This window comes from Abramis brama (genome assembly GCF_963993115.1).
Source record: "Abramis brama genome assembly, chromosome: 21".
In the NCBI taxonomy this organism is placed as follows: domain Eukaryota; kingdom Metazoa; phylum Chordata; class Actinopteri; order Cypriniformes; family Leuciscidae; genus Abramis; species Abramis brama.
This window is the reverse complement of record NC_139983.1, coordinates 32,042,076-32,062,487: the sequence shown is the minus strand read 5'-3', so window position 1 is coordinate 32,062,487 and position 20,412 is coordinate 32,042,076. Positions and strand designations below refer to the sequence as shown.

At 39.1% G+C, this 20,412-nt stretch overlaps 1 protein-coding gene across 1 annotated transcript in view; it reads right to left on the bottom strand.

Moving 5' to 3' along the window:
* babam2 (BRISC and BRCA1 A complex member 2) overlaps positions 1-20,412 on the bottom strand; it is a 96,236-nt gene that overhangs the window by 43,709 nt on the left and 32,115 nt on the right. Inside the window, exons 5-6 of the mRNA XM_084096576.1 lie at positions 15,176-15,370; positions 12,704-12,778 (exon numbers count right to left, since the gene is read on the bottom strand). Coding sequence (XP_083952702.1) covers positions 12,704-12,778; positions 15,176-15,370 — 270 coding nt within the window. The remainder of the gene's footprint in view (positions 1-12,703; positions 12,779-15,175; positions 15,371-20,412) is intronic.

Sequence of the window (20,412 nt, the reverse complement as noted above, 5' to 3'; positions counted from 1 at the left end):
TTTATCACCAAACCAAAAGATACCGAACCTAAAGGCATAAGGATATGTTCACAACCTGATTGGTCAGCTTTTATGACGTATATTTCACAACGGAACTCACCGAACATCCAAAACAATGCTGTGTTCTGGGCTAAATGCGCTCGTTGAATGTGCGTAGCTACATATAATAGTATTTTGACGAGCTTATAAAATGTGTAAAGGAGTCAAAACAGCAGCAGGAATCCCTCCGTCACACACACAAACAAAGATCTGCTGTGAGGAGACGTGGTTCTAACGCCTGTACTGAACTGTGATGGGCAAACTCGTGACTATGACGAGAGAAAAAAAACAATATGCATGAGCATTTTGTCCTTTTTAGTGTCTCATCTTCTTGTTTTTGGTTCGTTTACAAGTCTTTGATCTGTGTTGCGTTCATATTTCATTTGAACCGCACCAGAGTTTGTTTGGAAGTGAATCTCGGCCCGCTTGTTTAGTGTCACCAGGGTTCGGATGACACTAACAGAGCAATTGCACCAGGGTTCGTTTTAATCAAACCAAACATGCCAAGTGTGAACACATCCTTAAACACCACAGTCTACCTGAGTATTGTTGCTGACCATGTCCATTGTGACCACAGTGTACCATCTTCTGCAGGATTACGCACCATGTCACAATACTCAAACGGCCTCCATAGTCACCAGATCTCAGTCCAATAGAGCAGCTTTGGTATGTTGTGGAACGGGAGATTCACATCATGGATAAGCAGCCGACAAATCTGGAGCAACTGCGTGATGATATCATGTCAATATGGACCAAAGTCTCTGAGGAATGTTTCCAGCACCTTGTTGAATCTATGCCATGAAGAATTAAGGCAGATCTGAATGCAAAAGGGGGTCCAACCGGGTACTAGCAAGGTGTTCCTAATAAAGTGGCCAGTGAGTGTATATACAGTCAAACCTAAAATTATTCAGACACCAGATATAATTCTTGATATTTTTTTTACTAGTGTAAAGCTGCTTTGAAACAATCTATGTTGTTAAAAGCGCTGTATAAATAAAGGTGACTTGACTTGACTTGACTAGTGGGTGCAAGACACTATTGTTTGGTAATTTGTTGACCTAAATTGGTATTATCTAATTGTGTACTTAAATGTAACAGCTGACAGCTATTCAACCTAATTCATTTGTGAGACAGTCTAACAGAAGTATGGCCAAAACCAGTGAAATATCAAATATCAACTGTATTGTGAGTGAGTATTCAGTAAACCAGTGAGTATTTTATTACCATTTTCTAAACTATAGCGAATAAACTGTGATAATGTGAGAAATGTTGAAGGTGTCTGAATAAATCTTGGTTTGACTGTATATATGGTATCAGATATAGCTAATCATGTGTTTTTCATGACAAAAAAACACAGTATACAGGTGAAACTCGACAAATTAGAATATCGTGCAAAAGTTCATTTATTTCAGTAATTCAACTTAAAAGGTGAAACTAATCTATTATATAGACTCATTACATGCTGGTCAATATCAAGTTAGATATTTCAAGCCTTTATTTGTTATAATTTTGATGATTATGGCTTACAGCTTATGAAAACACCACATTCAAAATCTCTGATATTTTTAAAATTTTCATAAGCCGTAAGCCATAATCATCAAAATTATAACAAATAAAGGCTTGAAATATCTCACTTTTGCATGTAATGAGTCTATATAATATATTAGTTTCACCTTTAAAGTTGAATTACTGAAATAAATTAACTTTTGCACGATATTAAAATGTTTCAAGTTTTACCTGTATGTACACAACAGAGAGGCTAACAAATTTCAACCATATGCTTGAGTTATGACTCTAACAAAAAAATAAAAAATAAAAATAAAAAAAAATAAAAAAAAATAATACAAAGCCTTGCCTTGATTTCCATGTCAGATGTCTTACACTCCAGTATCTCAGTGCTTGACATGCAAAAGAAAGTGAGTCAATTAAATTCAGAGCCCTTATAACACAGTACGCCGCAGATGAATCATAAAACCCCACGACACGAGTACGTCTGATGTTAGTCGGCCAGCACAGTTCTTACAATTTCACAATCTGACTGAGTACTAAGAGAGAACAGTAACACTACTCTCTTACAAATTAATTGTTGCTAAATCAATCAATTCCACTATTAAAGGCTGGCGAAATCAAATGTCTCAAGTTATATAAGGGTGTTGAGAAGAGGTTCTTAATCTTACAGGTGATTTCACACGAGAGCGTTTGCTGTGATTCGGTTTGTTGTCAGATGGCATTCATCGTGTGGGTGTGAAAACACTAAACTGCACTACACACAGTCCACTTAAAGAAGCTGTCCGGCATACAATTCCTATAACAGTTAGCATCTTTGCACGCTCTGAGTCCGGTCACAGTTATAATGCATTTCACAAAGCAGCTTTTCTCCAAAATAAAATGCCTTCGGAGAGCACACAATCTTCACATCTCTTGCAATAAATCAAAGAGTTTAACGTAAGATCTAGTCAATGAACCTTTCCTGGATCTAAAGGCCAACCGGAACAAGATTGGCAGGGTGGCAACTCATGTCATGAAACTGTAATAGACATGGCACATATCAGTGGCTCTTAACTGGTGCTGATTTAGGACTCAAGATTATCAAATCATACAATTAATTATATGTAAAAAAATAAGTATTTAAAATCAAATACTGCAATGTATTTCTATGAAAAGCAAAGGCCCAATAACATGCAATATGATTAACATACATAAACAGGAACACTAACAACTTTATAAATGATAAAGTAAACAACAGAAAGAAGTGTGATTTACAAGACATATTTAATGCTGGGTTACGTTTTCTTTTCCCTTCAATAGTTTGTTCATGGTTTATTTTTATTTTTTTATGGAGGAGGGCACGACATGCAAACTGTCCATGTGGGAATGTGGTTCATTTCTACCAAGTGACAGATGAATTTTGGTCAAAGTTCTGTACTATAGATAGAGTTTGACAGGATGCCTAGTTTTTGAAGTCAACAATATATGTCTCATAGAATAACAGTTACAAGTTACATAGCAGAAAAAAAGCTAAATTGTGTAATAATGCTTTTGTCGTGCAATATTCAAAGAGTCGGTATCTCAACAAGAAAACTGCATCCATGCCAACGGAAACACTAAATTCCTTGGTGCTCCACCTTAAATTTAAGCACCACACATTTAGTTCTCAAGGTTTTGACGTCCGAGCCACACCTGAATAAATCCAATGCCGGCCTAAATGTTAATAAAGTACAACGCCCTTTATTCGGACAGCAACCTTTGGAATAAACACGAATTTCCAGATTGCACTGTGGTACACAACGTGCTGTTGAGCTCTGATGCAAATACGATAGGACAGTGTAAAATAGCATAATTTTCTATTTAGGCAGCAATAATCTGTCCGTTGGGAAAAATAGGTCAGTGGAAGGGAAAGATGAAAGATAAGCAGTGACAATGTCTATGATCAAAACGAGTGACAGCCCATATAAATACAAAAACATCTTCACTTACAGGTTTATTTTTTAAATTACACTCTATGCTGTCCATGAGAAGCATATATTAAAGATACAGAGAACAATCTTGGGAATTTGTACCTATGACAGAGTATGTGACGTCAATCAGTGCCCGTGTCGAGAAAATTCATGGTCTAATTCAATGTGTGCTTAATGCAGCAGGGGGTTTCTACGGCACTGACGTTAAAACGATTCATTAAACCTCAACCCTTCAATCATGTCTTTCTCCTTTCTTTCTGTTTTACACCCACTCTCCATTTCTCTTGGAGACGGTCAATGCATATCCCAGTTTAAAATCAAACCACGCCCGGGGCTGTCGAACAAAACTCCATGACAGTTTTTATTAACGTCTCACCTAAGGATCTTGATCTTGTGACATGCACAAGAGAAAAGCAAATTAGGAGGGAACATTTCTCCTGCAATGTTTAATTTGCTTTAATTTAAATAATAATCAAGATTTAAATTGGCACAGACAGCCTTGAAATTAATTGTTGCATAAGAGTTTAATGATGATGAGGTTACAATTCTTACAATCGTTCATCTTTTCCTTTTTAAAGGGAAACCACATCTCACTTCATATGCAAAAGGTTTGACAGACATGTCTTAAGATCTCATTGAATGACTGAATGAAAGAATGGGAATAAGGGAATAAGGGAAGAGAGCATTAAAATGAGGGTGTCTCCTGCATAAATAAGGCTGGGGAACAGAAGAGAGGAGAAAGGCACAGACCTCGAGGCCTCTGGCGACTGCCGCCACTGATGTTAAGAGCGCACTTAAATCAAGACTGAAAAGTACTCACAACATAATTAGAGTAAAGCTAATTGGCCAACTATTTAAGTTGAAGTGGCATGAGAAAGGGCAGGGAGGCTGATGAATGCGATGTGGCCGTCTGGACGTACAGTAGAGTGCGGATGTACTAAAAAAAAAGAAACCAAGAGTCAGTGCACTCATAAAGTCTCTTCTTTAAAGTGAGACTGAGTATTTTCCACAAAAACGGAAAAATGTAATAATATGGACGAGGCAAAATTATTCTGATGACAAAGCAAGGATTTATTTTTTTTCATTCTTGGTCATTTTTTTTCTTCTTTCACTCTATAAACAACCTCAATGTCCAGTAAGATTTTTTTTTTGAGTTCTCAGAACTAGATGGAAATTGTTATGTTTATTCTTTATTTACCTTAATCTATTTTCTTGCAAATACTAGTATCACTATTATTTATAATAAGCACAGCTCTTATTTTGCCATTACAGTGAATTTATCTATATTACTGCATTAAAGAGAGTGAAATGTGGGTGTAGCTTGGGGGGATTGGCTCTAGTGATTGAAATATCTATATATATATATATTTTTTTTTTTTATCTCAAAAGTATATGCACACAATGTATTTTGATACCATTTAAATAGTTATTTTGTAAAGGAATGAATAAATCCAATCAAACTAATGCCTTCATCTAATCTCATTTGCATAAGAAGTTAATCACGTGATAAATCAGTATAGTTTATGGTATACTGCTTGCCAGTTGTGTGGCATAAATTTGATATTCTGCAGGTTTTTTTTACAACATCCACTAACTTTGACAACCAAATTTGCTGAAAACTGATTTGCTTAATAAAAGCCTACTTTGAGATTGTGTTGACAAACATGCACTCATTTCAACGTGCTAAGTTTTACAGAGCAAAATTAGAAGTAATTTGCATACAAAATCTGATTGCCATGTCAATCTCACACGCTTGCTGCTGATCTATCACAAAATCACTTGAAAATGGTACACAAAGAGTTAAGTTTTGTAGGTTTACTATAGAGAAGCAAAAATGTGTTTAAAAATGTGACTGGCCAAATCAACTGGCTCGGTTTGCCACCCCCAAGCTCAAATGTCAAGACACATGCAAATGTCGTTTCAGATGGGTTGTATTTTGCACGTGAATAACTGGAATGCTTTTTTTATTTCACTCTTGACATGAACAAACATGTCATCTTTGATTTGTTTTGCTTTTTCATTTAATTCCTGGTGTGAATAGGCCCGTCGTCAGTGATCCGTTTTGCTTTTCATTTCACTCGCTGGAGACATTGTTTTTGAACCGGATTTTAAATTAAATGTAGGCATGACATAAAAAGTTGCAATTACAAGATTTGCTGCTTTTCAATTAGTGCTCCTTGGGAGATGTTAAAACCATGACAGAAGCAGGCCTCCTTGTTTAACTCTTTCATATTTCATTCAAGCGATCAGTAATTTCACTATTTTGACTATTCAACAGCAACCGATTGGCCCTTTATCAGCAGCCAAAAGCAACTTGTAGACCTGGCACGTGACTCGCCGGAGTTGTCTAAAATAATCAACGGCGGTGGTTGTGGTCTCCCTGAGGGCCAACGGCACAATCCTCCTCCTCACCCGTTGCACAGGAAGCCAGGTCTCGGCTAGCGGCCCGTACGGCTCCAGTGAAGTGAGACTGATCAGGCTTGTCACGAACACAGAGCCTCAGCTCGCTTCACCGATGGCTGCGCAAACTAGGACAGCTGACATTTAGAGCTTAACGGGTATCATGCTAAACAGAGCCAACAAAAGAGCAGTGAACGGTGCTCAGTCCAAGCCTACTGGATTGATCTGTCTGAGGTCAGAGCCGATCCTGACCTCCCTGGGGCCCTAAAGCCGTGTGTCCTCCAAAGCGTTTTTTCACGTGGCTGGCATATTTTTTCAATTGTTTTCAATGGGAATGCCGCGTTTTTAAAACGCCATGAGCGTAACAAGGCGTTGAGCGTTTATTTCACGCTAAAGCGCTAAGCGTTTGGCGTTTATTACAGGTCGCCGAGAGTTGAAGAATGCTCAACTTTGGGTAAAACGCAGCATTCATCACTTTCACTTTTTATCCAACCGTCCAATCACAGTGGAGGAGGGGCGGGACTAATACCACACCAACCAACCGCCACATTCTGCTTGTGCAACGTCAACAGACGACAAAAAGAAGCATAATAATGTAACAAAATAATTTAAAGGTTTAGTTCACCCAAAAATGAAAATTCTGTCAGTAATTACTCACCCTCATGTTGTTCCAACCGCGTAAGACCTTCGTTCATCTTCGGAACACAAATTAAGATATTTTTTATGAAATCTGAGTGCTGGATCACTTCTCCATAGGCTGCTAGGTGGCCGAAACTTGCTGGCCCAGAAAAGTTATTAAAGAGATTGTTAAAGGAGAAGTTCACTTTTAAAATGAAAATTCTGTCATAATATACTCACCCTCATGTTGTTTCAAACCTGTATGAATTTCTTTCTTCTGCTGAACAGAAAGGACGATATTTAGAAGAATATCAGTAACCAGACAGTTTTGGGTCCCATTGACTTCCATAGTATATTTTTTTCCTACTATGGAAGTCAATGGGACCCAAAACTGTCTGGTTACTGATATTCTTCTAAATATCTTCCTTTCTGTTCAGCAGAAGAAAGAAATCCATACAGCTTTGAAACAACATGAGGGTGAGTATATGATGACAGAATTTTCATTTTAAAAGTGAACTTCTCCTTTAATATAGTCCAAGTGACTACAGTGGCTCAATCTTAAGTATATCAAGCGACGAGAATACTTTTTGTGCGCAAAAACAAACAAAAATAACGACTTTATTCCACTATTCATTTCCTTCTCTCTGGGCCTCCTAGTGTTTTTGCGCTGCGCGTCTGTGTTACACGTCATCACGCATCACACACATGACCAGCGTCGGCCAATAGTGAGCCTACGTGGTGACGTGCAACACAGACGCGCTGCGCAAAAACACTACGTGAACCAACTAGAGGCCCAGAGAGAAGGAAATGAATAGTGGAATAAAGTCGTTATTTTTGTTTGTTTTTGCACACAAAAAGTATTCTCGTCGCTTGATATACTTAAGATTGAGCCACTGTAGTCACTTGGACTATATTAACGATCTCTTTAATAACTTTTCTGGGCCAGCAAGTTTCGGCCACCTAACAGCCTATGGAGAAGTGATCCAGCACTCAGATTTCATCAAAAATATCTTAATTTGTGTTCCGAAGATGAACGAAGGTCTTATGCGGTTGGAACAACATGAGGGTGAGTAATTACTGACAGAATTTTCATTTTTGGGTGAACTAACCCTTTAAAACAAGAGCCAGAGAAAATACATTACATTGTATCAACACTTTAATATAGAATCAACACAGAAACAAAATATGTGTGAAATTAGATACTAGTAACACTTTCGCGGATATTCCGTATCATAACAAGCAAAGTGTCTCAACTGAAAAAAACGCAACGCTGCCAAAGCGCTCTCAAGCGCCCATAGCTAGGCGTTTTCAGCAGAGCGCCTAGCGTTTTCAGCCGGCAAAAAACGCTTTGGTGGACACACGGCCTAAGCAAAATTCTGTTAAGGGGCCCTCCTACCTGACCCATGAGCCTTGTAAACCATTTGCCATTGCCACACAGTCACACCTGACACCCCAGTGCTCCCACTACACTACAATCCTCCCTCCTTTAACTAGTACTAATGAAAATGTAACTCCTGATATCAGAAATAGACATTGTTACTAGAAAAAGTACATTCTTAATATCAAGAATTCACATTTTAAATAGTACAAATTTAATTATTGATATCAAAAATGCATCCTGTGAATGAATAAAAGCTAAAATGGCTTGCCATAGCATGTCACTGTGTTGACAGTGTGTAGCACGCCGAAGGGTACGCGTGCTACACACAGCCTACGACGTAGCTACGCCGTGTATTCAACGCAGAAGTATAAATTGGGCTTAACGCGTGACGCGGTTATCTTTTCTGAGCTGCAGTTTATGAACAAACACCGCTGCCCTTTGTCGTTTATCAAACGTAATAAATAGTTGTATTTCACTCTCACTTTTTTTTGTCAGTCACAGAACAGACTGTCAGACAGACTAGAGAGAGATGCACATCAACTTAACTTTACTGTTCTTTGCTGACATCAAACTTGGAGAGGAGAGAACACAAGTCTGCCTGATTTCCCGCAATTCACTCTCATGGTGTTTTTTTCTCTCTCTCTTTTCGTGACCAGAAGGATAGTTCTGCTTAATTTTCTCATCGATGTTGTAAACTTTGATTGACGCACTTTGACACGAGAGGGAGGCGGGGCCTTGAGTAATTTGCAGGGCCTTACGCAACTTGCGCAGTGTGCGTGTAGGCCTGATCGGCTCTGTCTGAGGTACAGTACTCGTGTTTTGTTCTAAAGCCTGAAATGAGCTTGATAATCATCAATCATTTTGCATCGGCTTTTAAACATGAAACATTTTTGCAAGGGTTAGGGCTCCCACTTCGACCTCCATAAGTCAATCCAAAAGAAGACAGACAAGACAGCAGTTGCAGGTAGGGCTGTAGTCAAGACCACCTTTGTCGAGTCCAAGACAAGTCCAAGACCAGGACTAGTCGAGTCCAAGTCAAGACCGAGTCCAAAGAGGTTCGAGTCCGAGTCAAGACCGAGTCCAGGACAGGAAAAAAAAAAAGCAGTCTGCTAAAAAAATATAGGCTAGCCTATAGAAATTAAATCATGTAATAATGAAAAATAAATAATTTTATTTTAAATAATTATCTATTTCAAAGAACAACAAAAAAATAATAATTATATAGGCCTAAAGGAGCACACACATTCGTTTCGACTGTCTGATCAGCCTTACATTCTGTTCCTGTCAATCATACACGCGATGTCAACCAATTAAACTGCATGAGGGAGGGCCGAGCCAACTCACAGACACACACACACACACACACAAGAGATGCGGATACATTTTTTTACAGTCTATGGGATAAACCGCGGATCGGGCGGATGACGTGACGAAAAATAATATTTTAGCCTACCACTCGTGGAATAAAGTCGGAAAACTTTGCCCATTAATTAGATGTGCAAGGCAAGCAGGCTAGTTTTCGGGGTGTTATGGACAATTAAAAATGTGAATATTCACGTTGCACTAGCGGTGGACTTTCAGCGAGTTTATTTAAACATTTATTTTTTATAGAGCCGTTTATGAGTCAAAAGAGCCGGCTCTTTTCACTGAGCTGAGTGAAATGAACCGGCTCACGAAAAAGAGCCGAAATGCCCATAGTTATTAGGTGGCCAGTGTTTCACTTTCCCTCCAATAATATTTTGTTTTAATATCGCGGCGACGTATGTGTGATTACTGGGAACATAATAAAGACACCTGGACTCAGTCGAGACCAAAAGCCATATTTGGCAAGACCAGTAGCCGAGACCGAGACAAGTCCGAGTCCGAATACCAGCGAGTCCGAGACAAGTCCGAGACCATAGAAAAGCGGACTCGAGGACTCGAGACTCAAGACCGGACTCGAGTACTACAGCCCTAGTTGCAGGTCTTTCTGTCCTCACCAGGAAAAAAAAACTACTGATGCCTGGATTACTTCACAGTGCCAATGTCCTCTATTTCTCTCCACCATTGCAGGCTGCTCTCATGACAAGTCCTCGATGCCCCGAAGTACACAAGTGGATTTGGGAAGGTAAACATGTCCAGCCTACTAAGATAAAACCAGTGAGATGGCACGCTCCAGGCAAATATCATGGTACATGACACCATTCCTCCCGGTGCCTTCATGGCCTCGCTGCGCTGTAGCAGAGGGCAAAGGCAAACCTGGAGAGGAGAGGACGTCATTGGAGATTTGATGAAGATTAGAAGAGTCAAAATGCCATCTACCAGCAACTTAGAGGAGTGAAAAAAGGCTGTGATGTTTGCTGACTTTCAAACGTCTTGTAATGGAACGTATTGGACAGGAAGAAAGTGATAGGACCCCTAAACCAGAGATCTTTGAGCTACAGTAGTGCAAATTCAACTAGATTGTCTTTTCTCCATTGTTAACAAGCATCTCCATCTGAGACAGTGATATGATATATACTATTAATATATAATATCACTTCTGATTTTGCTCTCAAGTTAGGATAGCATTGTCAAGCAAAACTCAATTACCACAATTACATGGAACATTTTTTACATTACGTAAATGTATGTATTACGTATGCATTTACATTACGTAAATGCATTTTTTACATTCCGTATGTTTTACATAAATATATGCCACCCTGCCACAGCACATTTGCCTGGAAGTTTCCAGTAATCCTGACGACCTTGATTAGCTGGTTCAAGTGTTTAATTATGATTGAAGCAAAACTCTACAGGATTGAACACCCCTGGGTTAAGCCTTTATTCAAAGGGTTTTCTTGTAAAATCTCCTTTTGGCTCCAGTTCCTCAGATAGTTTGACCTTCTACAACTTCCTTAGTCTTGTAGTAGGCAAAATTACTGTAATTTGGGCATGTGCAGATATAAATCAATCTTCTGTTAGAGCGCCTGCACACTGAAGTACTTTCTCAACATGCAACCATAACTTTGATCAATGAGAATTTCCGACTGGTGGCTCCAGTGAAATGCAGTTTTCTCTAGTATGTAAGTCATTGCAGAGGACATTCTGAGTAAATTGTTTATATGACCCAAAATTCTGATCAATGTAGGTACATTCATTCTGTGCTTTTTGGATTTCTAGTAACCATTATCTTAAAGACCTCAATCTCTTCCCGATGTACTAGTTCTTCATTCTTCACTTGGGTTAAACAGAAGTTTGAAATAGCTGAGTAATGGTATAATGTTTGTGAACATTCCAGCACATGTTGGGAGCAGTGTTTAAATGAGTAATTAAATATATGCTGCAAGCTATGTTCTCAGAAATGCAACAAACACACAACAATAATGACAGCGGTGAGATAAAAGCAGTTAAGAAAGCATCTGATCATAGAGATGCAAATATGTTTAAACCACTCTGCAATTGGCCAAAGTATTCATGTTTTTACTCATGTCTGACCTTGAAAAGTGAAGAGGAGAACCTGAAAAGATTCCCATGTCAAAGAGCACATCCTTAAGTAACCCTCGTGGACCAATGGCAAAAGGTGTTCATACCGAATATATATATATATATATATACATATATATACTCTCATTTTATAAGAAATTATAATTATAGTTTGTATATGTAGGCAGGGAAACATTTTCCAGCACAAATTTACTCTGATTAATGATCGTTAAAAAAATAAAAATCCCTACATAATGAGCATAACATATTTGGACCTGCTAATATCAAGACAACAGTTTCACAGAAAACTGGAAACCAAATGTAACTGAAATCTGTTTAAGAGGCCTGACATATTTTTGCAGTATAATTTGGTGCAGCTAGTGGTGAGAAAATATTTGAGAATTCGGTGAGAGATATTTGAGCATTTCTGTAGCTCAAGCAGTACAACAAGATCATGCGTTCGATTCCCGGGGAATGCATGAACTGATAAACTGTATATCTTGAATGCAATGCAAGTCACTTTGGATAAAAGCGTCTGGCAAATGCATAAATGTTAAATGTAAATGAAATAATACACTGCAACAGTAAGTGTACGTACAGCACTCCTTTGAACCAGATGAAAAGCTACAATAACGCATTTTGATTTCATATCATATATCTGGGTCTTGATATGTCAAGCTTCATGACAGATTAGCTGGGAATAATGACCCCGATGACCTCACAGAACGAGGCTGACCTGTAGCTCAAGTGAGTTTCAGTGCAGTATGGTCCACTGGGAGTGAACTGTACATGTCTATGCGTGAGTGTAGTGTACTGCTGAGGGACTGAATGGTGAGACCGTGATGCTGATGAAGGCTGCTGTTTTCCGTATGTTTACCATCATTTCAGCTCTCTTGGGGAGGACAAACATGGCTCAGACTGGGAAAGGCCATAGAGCAAAGGCCTCCCGAGGCCGTACACGCCCTCTCACGCACACATGCCCACTAACATACACAAACATACACATGCTAGTGCGGCAGAGACGGGCAAATAGAAAAGAAAAAAAACCAAGGGGAGGGAGGGCAAGACACGGGGTGACTGGAAGGGGAGGCGAGAGAGAGAGAGAGAGAGAGGGCCTGCAGACACAACACAGCTCAGAGCTGATTGGGAGTGACAGGCTGCTGATTAGTCAACTCGCAGCCTACACACACGCACAAACAAGAGCAGAGAAATGAGCGACCTATTCTTACATGCACTTTTTTCTAATGCAACGTTTGGTGGAGACATTTTTATGCATTGATAAACATCCTTTCTCCAAACAAATCAAAGATACAGGGGCTTATGTGCTATCAGAGAGTGAGTATTGATGGATGTGACCTACCTTGAGAAGATAGATGGGAATGTTGCTAAAATCCACAGGGAGTTTGAGGAGGAATCGAGCAGAAAACTCCCCCGTCTAGAAGAAGAAGAAAAGAAAAAAACACATGAAGAGCATCAAATAGTGAGCACGCACACACGCACATGCACACACACACACACACACACACACTCTGTAACCAACTTGTTATAGGAATCATTTATCCATAATGAAAATTCTGTCATTTTTTTCTCATTGTCAATTTGTCCCAAACCCATTTTGACTATATTTCTGGCATAAAATACTAAAGTTCAGAAAACATTCTGAAAAATCGCTCTGATTGCTCTTTTCCATCATATTAAAATGAATGGGGACTGAGGCTTTCAAGCTTCATAATGATGTAAAAGCCGCACAAAAGACATCCATACAGTCGTGTTAGCCCTTCGATGGACTGGCCATTCGTCCACTCCAGGCTGCGGCCCATGATGCTGGAATAGACTGCAACTCTACATATGACAAGCGGCTTGGAAAATTGATGGATGGATGGATGAATGGAAGACACAAGGTGCATCCCAATTCGTGTACTTGTGCGTGCGAGTAATGCGTTCACACAAAAAATTCCAAATAGAAAAAGTGCACTTTAAATATCCAGATGATGCACTTAATTGACTGAAAAAACAAAGTGTGTAATGTTGAACACTTCATGCACTCAACTGTCCCAGATTTAATCATGTAGCAGAGGGGGAGGGGCTAACAGACTGCGATGTTGAATGGCAAAATAACCGTATAAAATTCATACAAGGTTGAATACATAGTGCATTATTTTGGGACGCAACTATAGACATTCCTAGTCTCATGGGCCCAGTTTTTCTAAAGCCATAAGATTCAAAAGTAAAAATTTAAATCGGTATTCACTGATAATCTGCATCTCCACCTCCAAATGTATCGAGTCAGTGACAAGAACCATATCAGTCCGATTTGTGAAGGGCAGATTTCAAGTTTTTCAGTGAGTTTTGGCTTGAATTTCTGTTTGTCACACAAAGCTATTGTATGACTTCAGAAATATTCTCTTCAACGACACGTTTCATTGATTTGTATGTCCCTTTCAAGGTGGTGTGTGTGTTTCGGGGTGGTTGGGTGGGTGTCCTCATAGCAGCTGGTGCTCCAGGGAACCTACTGTAATCCGTCCCTACCAAGGGCTATCAGCAAAAGCTGTAAACAATCATTTTCCTGCAATGTTATCAAATACTGTGCTGATGCATTGGTCAAGCGCCACTATTGTCAAGGTACAATTTTGATTCAATTTAAAATTGAGGTGAGGTACATATTAGGCAACACATGTGAGAGAGTAATGCCCTGCTCCCTTCAGAGTGCTCACTTCAAATTCTCATCAAATGCTCTCTAAAGTAAGTAGGCCATAGTCACATTCACTTTCGAACGTAATTCGCAGCATGACTCCTTGTTTACATTCATACAATCTACCTAACTTGGGTTACATAATGTTAAGATGAGGATTACACAAAAGTTTCCTAATCACAGTCTGTTATCCCACAGACCACAATTCACCACATCCCTTTAAAGACTGAAGCCCATGAAGCAACACACTCACGCCCATAGCCAACACACAGCACTCTTCCCAAAAACACGACCATATTACGGAACCCTGTCCATTTGTGAGGGAGTGTGTGTTCGTTTTTGACCCGTTGTGCAATTCTCTTTGCTCTTCACCAAGAACCCACTGCCCTGTGTGAGCATCATCGAGGCCCACACCATAGTCTGTGCTTTGAACAGCACAACACATACATAAGGTTGTCGGTTCAAACCCTAAATGGGATGATCGATTACCAGCGATTACTAGCTGTGAAGTATATCCCTGTAATAAGAGAACTCTGAAGTAGCACTGTATAAAAGTGTCAGCTAATTAAAAATTAGCACTGTTAATTAGAGAATTGCAAAGGTGGACTTAAAATTAGGAGGAAATGAAGCAGAGAATTATTACCACTTCAGTCAATTAGTTCATGAAATTTCATTAGGAGGAGGTCAGTTTAACTGAAGTGAAGTCAAGCGATTCAGTGCTCCAAATATATGCTTTGGTATATATATACCATATTATATATACTGTATTTATATTTGGAATTTGATAGATGCAATAAATAAGTCTGGCATCAGTAAAACATTATGTCCACAGTGATTTGTTCCTTGCCTTTGGCCCGAGATGCCGGGATAGGCTCCAGAATCCCCTTGACCCTACATAGGACAAGCCGTTTGAAGAATGTATGGATGTATGGATGTATGGATGTATGTATGTATGGATGTATGTATGTATGGATGTATGGATGTATGGATGTATGTATGTATGGATGTATGGATGTATGGATGTATGTATGTATGGATGGATGGATGGATGTATGGATGGATGTTTATAACGATCTCAATGAATGGAAACATTGGGCTAGTGTGTTAATGTGAATCTATGAGGTGATGCAGGACGGTTACCCAGCTGTTCTTGCGTCCGGCGTAGATCTCCATACTGCGTCCATAGTTAGGGTCGTCCAGCAGGCTGTCGTACTCAAAGAGCAGACGGGAACTGTCGCGCAGCCGCTGGCACTGGTACTGATGGTACTGCTGTAACAGCTCTTTCACCAGCTGCAGGAGACACTCCGGTTTACCCGCATCCCACGACACCAAGTGCTGCCAGAGGAGACAAAACCAAAGAAAGAGAGTGGGAGTCAGCATTTTATCACACAGAACAAGTGTAGACAGGGAAACAGAAACATCTAGCACTTTTCAGTCAACTTTCAAAGTTTTCTTTGTGCACAAACCTATGAAGTGAATATTAATAGCTTGTTAAAAGTTAACAAGAAAAGGCATTTGCCACTCATTTTATTTCTGTAATATGGTATATTTCAGAGTGAAATTTGTTGCATTATAAAAAAATAAAAAAAAAAACGTCAGGTTTGAAGATTGAAGGTGTTATTTAGATTGTAAAAATAGGGGGTATAATGTCTGAATGGATGCAAACATAAAACTCCGTCGACACCATTGGTTGAAACTTACAGTAAGTGGTCTTGGTGACATCAGCAGAATAGGAAAGTCGTTTCAGAGTATGTGAATTATGAATGCAAATAGGGTAAATTTTAATTCATGATTACTTAAAAAGTTACATTGTGAGTTTTCTGTGCCTCCAAATGGAAATAAAGACTGTTTCTTAAAAAGGTTTCCACATCTGCCATGGTTCATAAAGTCAGCCCGCCCCACCTCGTGACATTGGTTGAGGTCACTGGATTGCAACACCACTGTTGCTTAACCCTTAAGCGGGTCTTTATTGACCCGGAACGTCATTCACTACTCTTCCCCTCATTCATTTTAGACATCAATCTTCTTAGTATTCCTCAATTTATTCATTATGACAAATATAACACGAAAAAAAGAATGTCTGTTTTCTAATTATGTTTTTGGGGTCGCTGGCGACCCGAGGTTTGTAATAGTGTAAGTATATTTTTTCTGCGCAACAATAATTGAATCTCTGATGACTCAGAGCAAGTACTGTACGCAATCAAATATTAGTGTCACTGTCACTTGATGGTGGATCTGGAGAAGAAGAAGTGATCAAAACATTGATTGTGAAGAAATTAAAAAATGAGTTTTGAGAATGTTTGAGATGGCAAATATGAGCAATACGAGTCATATGCTGGATGTACTTGGGAAATGAGCTCTGACGCAGACAGTGATGATGGTAAAAAGCATCTGCTCAAAGTTAACCCTTCAAAGTTCCAAAAGGAAATAAAATATGCTTTATTTTATTCTTTTGCAATTGTTGTTAAAATATCAGGAGAGTTTTATACTATTGTGGCAGTTAGAGATCCATCCGTGTTAGATATAGAGCTGGATCGCTAAAGACCCGTAAATGTAATGATTGGTGGAACATTCATGCATTTAAGGGAAAACGCCTTTCCTATTATAAATTATATACAGTATGAGTGAAATAGCTTCTCCAATTAGGAAAATATGAAGGGTGACAATCATTTTTATGATTTTATTAAAGAGTATAAGGGCAATTTTTTTTAAATAACGATGTGCACGGATAAATAATTTATAATAAAAACTCTAACATTCCATAAAAAATAAGAACTGTTCATTTTGAATTCATGGCAACTTTAAACAAGCAGTTCAGAATATCCAAACTCCTGAGGGAAATAACCTGAACACAAGTGCAATGTTTATGGCATATAACAGAGTTATACTCTCAGAGTTACTAGAACCTTAAACTAGCTTTATGAACCAAGAAGTTATCAAAAATCATCACTGAGTGACTCATTGTGAAACAGATATAATGCAAGGGTGTTTTATATGGAACAGATATTAAATACAGACTGTATGCTTAGACTGCAAAATAACTTTTAGAGATAAGGAGAAAACAAAAGAATGAGGTGACTAAATGCAGATTGTAGTTTCTAATGTGCTGAGCCTGGGTCTTTTCACCCTTTATTGTCTCAATGTCAACTTGATGTGGTGGTTTCCACCCTTTTGCAACCCCCCTCCCAACAATCTTGAGGCAAATGGCAACACCACAGGATATCCTGCACCAGCGAAGCTGCTTTAATCTCCAGATTCTACGTATCCCAAGTCCGGACGCCAGAAGACGAAGGATTCCAGCACCGTTTCTTGCCGAGGCATTCTAACAATGTGCCTCAAAGCATGGGAAATTAAGGCACTAAAAAGGAGGAAACACTGTTCTCGCACAGTTTTCAGATAAGACAGCAGAAGACCTTGAGTCTGTGCCATATGTTTAATGCATGCAGGTAACAATGGTTTGGTAAGAAAACTAGATTTTTGAAGGTTCAGACGGCAACCAACAGCAGGCTATTTCCAGTCTCTCTTACTGCAAACACTCTGCTATTAGGGAAAGGAGTGAGTTGAGTGGGTGTATGCACATCACAGAGTTTGCATTGCCGTGTTCTTGCGGGCTGCGTGAGCGGGAAAAGGCCCGCATGCCAACACGCTCTACTTGCCTTTCCTCCTCTCCTCCTACAGGCTGACCTCATTTGCATAGGTGATCCCAATTTGCATGAGCCTCCCTGACTGGAGCAGTGCACAGGTATGCAAATTCAGAGCGAGGGGGCACAAACCAAATTGCCACCTTTTCACAAAGTGTTCCACCATTCTTTTCACTGGCCTAATTCTACCCAACAGCCAGTTCTGTCTCCGAGGCCCAATTGCTCGCTGATGCGTGATACGTACATAAGTTGAAATTAAATTTTAGTGACTGAAAATAAAAAGCAGAATATTAATTTTTGCAAGCAAGTAAATAAACATTACATGTACCTCGCTTAAGAACGGCTCCTTGTCAAGGGTTAAGAATAAGACAGACAAATAAGTATTGCTGTCATCGCAAGGCACAAACAGGCTGCGTTCAAATGAGTTTGTCACACGCTGTCTTCGATTTTTAAATAACGGCAATGCAATTTGGGCTTGATTTTCATCGCTCCCGTGAATCACTCCATCTACGAGCCTGACTGAGTCACGTACGAGCAGAAGAGAAGAAAGGGGACAGAGCACGCCGTCTGTCCATTGAGGCACACATTACACAACTCATTAACAGCACGACCCACAGCATACAGCTGAGCTTGTTACATTTCTGGGATCAAATCAAAACGTCTTCTCAGAGTTGATGGAAAAGAGGAGGAAAAAAGGGAAAGGAAAGATAAGAGATGAGCTCTTCAGCTGTGACCGGGTTTGATGATCAGGGAAAGAATGTTGCAGAGCAAGACCATTCACAGATAAATAAGAAACCCAATTATTTAAATATGATTTTCAAAATGGCTAAATAATTGAAAAGTTCTCCTGAAATGGTCATTTCTTCTTCCCTTTTCAGTAATGGTAAACTGTTAGTACACATGCTTTAACACAGTGGTACTCCAATAGGCAATATAAAATAAAATTATTCAAGCATGTGCCCCATTATAGGCAATACGGAAAGATAAAAAAGAATACATATATACACATAAAATAAAATAAAACAAAACTATTCAAACATGTGCCACATTACTGAAAATATGAAATTAAAATGGTCATTTTTGTGCAAAAAAACAAACAACAAAACGTGATAATCAGAAAGTAAAAACAGTGAACTTTCTTTTTCTGCATCACCTTGGAGTACTATTTGATAATGTTAACCAAAAATCAAATTGCATTCAGGTTCATTCTAGTGTAGGATGCTTACATTTCTCAATCCAATCCAAATTTCAATGGATAAATCAAATCAGGATATTCACTGAATAAAATGCGTCACTGAAACAATATTGAGTTTAAGAAAAACTTCCCAATGTTGTATTGAGTCACGGGCTAAACGCTTATCTTTCCCAGCGTGGTTGAGAATGACCTGAAAAACACCCTAAAAAGTGTTCCACTGTTACAGTACGTCAAATTCTTTACAGGATTGGGGGTCATGAGAAAGTCAACGTTTCCACATAAGGAGTGGTTTTCTGGATAATGTCTTAAGTCTTTAAAAATGAGATGACATCATTGCCCAGCATCATCACTCCCGTTGGTAGGGAGTAAGATGGCCATTATTCATCATAATAATACAGGGTGGATATCTGCTATGGTAAAGTTAAGATAAACTGTATTACAGTCAGCTATGCAATTCAGATACAATTAGTTTGATTCAGATTTACAAGGTCTTTATTCGTTTTTTTGAGATTATTCAGAACATTTGTTACAAAGCGATTTAAGCCTGAATATGTTATTCTTACTTATTATTACTCTTAAGTAATACTGTACACTGAACACCAGAGCTGCGTCCAAAATCACATACTGTCTGAGTAGGTACTCTATTTAAATTCAGTTTGTAGTATGAATGAAATTTGGACGTAGTGTTTTTCACATACAATATAGTATGGAAGTATTCGATTTACGACAGCGTATGACACGGTAACCGAGGAATTGTGAGAATGTCGTTTTGGCCTTTGTTAGCGTAAATCTTTAAAGTCTACAAGACCATAAAGGTCTCATTTGTCATTTTAAGATTTAGATGGGTGCTCACAAGCTTTCCCTTTGCAGCCACAATGACTTTTCATTTGCAAAATGTGCACTGTTGTGAATTTCACTACATTCACTACAATTTTACTACATTTAGGCCTCGTTTACACTGTCAGTGAAATGTGACCCAATTCCGATTTGTTGCTCATATGTGACACAGATCGGATGTGTTCTATGACCGTGTAAACAGGAAAAAAACGCATGAATTCGGATATTTCGAGATCGGTTTCAGGCCTCATTCATATGTGGAAATAAATCAGATATAAATCGGATATGTGCCAATGCGACTGTCATGTAAACAGGCAGATCGGATTTTCTGAGACATTAGGTTACGTATCCGTGGTTTAATGGCGAGAGAAACCTTGATGCGCTTCTGCAAAGGGACGCATGGCCCGACGAAACGTTGTGTCGTCGTAGGAGAGGAATGTGGACAAACGTTGACACAACATATCAAAGGTTGGCTTGCTCATCCTAAAATGTCGGACCCACTGCTTCTTGTTAAAGCGCATATTTAAACACAATATCCCCCCACCAGTCCTGAGATCTCTCTCTCACACAATAACTAAAGCATATTCACAGGCTGCAATGATGGCACTTTTCGTCCTCCTCCTATTTTGCGTTAGTCCATCTGTGCAAGATAATTTAACCCTTTAAGCATGCGCAATGTTTCAGATAGTATGGAAAGTGTAAAC